We start from the raw sequence: 737 nt of genomic DNA on the forward strand, positions 1-737 counted from the left end.
GACTAAGTATTTCTGATAGAGCCTCACTATACTAAAGTAATTTATATAGTCATAGAGGAACCGTTTACGCAATAATTATGTCCTAAACATTTAATTTCTGCGGAACACTTTGAAGATGTCCTACATAAAGCGTTAGCTCTGACTAAGAAAGTCCTATACTTTTGCCTAATACCAAAATCATCCAGTACAAATTACAAACACGAACCACTTTATGAGATCCAATAAAAATAATGAACGAATTTGTACTAAAATTACTACACACACAGTTTCATTTAGTCAAGACTTCATCGGTTTTTGAAGAATGATGATTGTTGCAACAAATACAAAGCATGCATTATCTAAGAAATTTAATAAACATTTCTGGAATGATCAAAGTTAGCGACTGACTAATAAGGACAAGGCAGATATACGTATATCCATGAACACGCGTACGATTAAATCTTTCAAATCCTAGCAACAGTATCCAAGGGAAAAGCCAATTTTAACCATTATACTGAAAGGCAACAAAATAGTCATTGTTACTGCAGGTATAATTGTGGCATTCTCCATCGTACTTAAAATACTTGCATCCTAGCGCCCTCATGCATTTCACAGCGCATCTAATGCAACTTCTTTTCGAGTTTTTGGTCGTTACAGAACATTGTGGATTGCGAAGAAAAGACTTGTAATAAGTGGAGCGTCCACCCAACTCTGAGCACACTGGACCTACACAAAACAAATTTACAGTGGTATAGTAA

The 737-nt window shown here is 35.1% G+C and overlaps 1 protein-coding gene across 1 annotated transcript in view; it reads right to left on the reverse strand.

The window, feature by feature from the left end:
- Positions 1-481: 481 nt before the first annotated feature.
- The window catches only part of LOC117117597 (lactadherin-like), a gene marked incomplete at its 5' end in the record, with an annotated part of 1,921 nt that continues 1,665 nt past the window's right edge, over positions 482-737 (reverse strand). Inside the window, one exon of the mRNA XM_033261945.1 lies at positions 482-705. Coding sequence (XP_033117836.1) covers positions 482-705 — 224 coding nt within the window. The remainder of the gene's footprint in view (positions 706-737) is intronic.

This window comes from Anneissia japonica, unplaced genomic scaffold (genome assembly GCF_011630105.1).
Source record: "Anneissia japonica isolate Jap-2015-1 unplaced genomic scaffold, ASM1163010v1 scaffold18544_len24333_cov167, whole genome shotgun sequence".
In the NCBI taxonomy this organism is placed as follows: Eukaryota; Metazoa; Echinodermata; class Crinoidea; order Comatulida; family Comatulidae; genus Anneissia; species Anneissia japonica.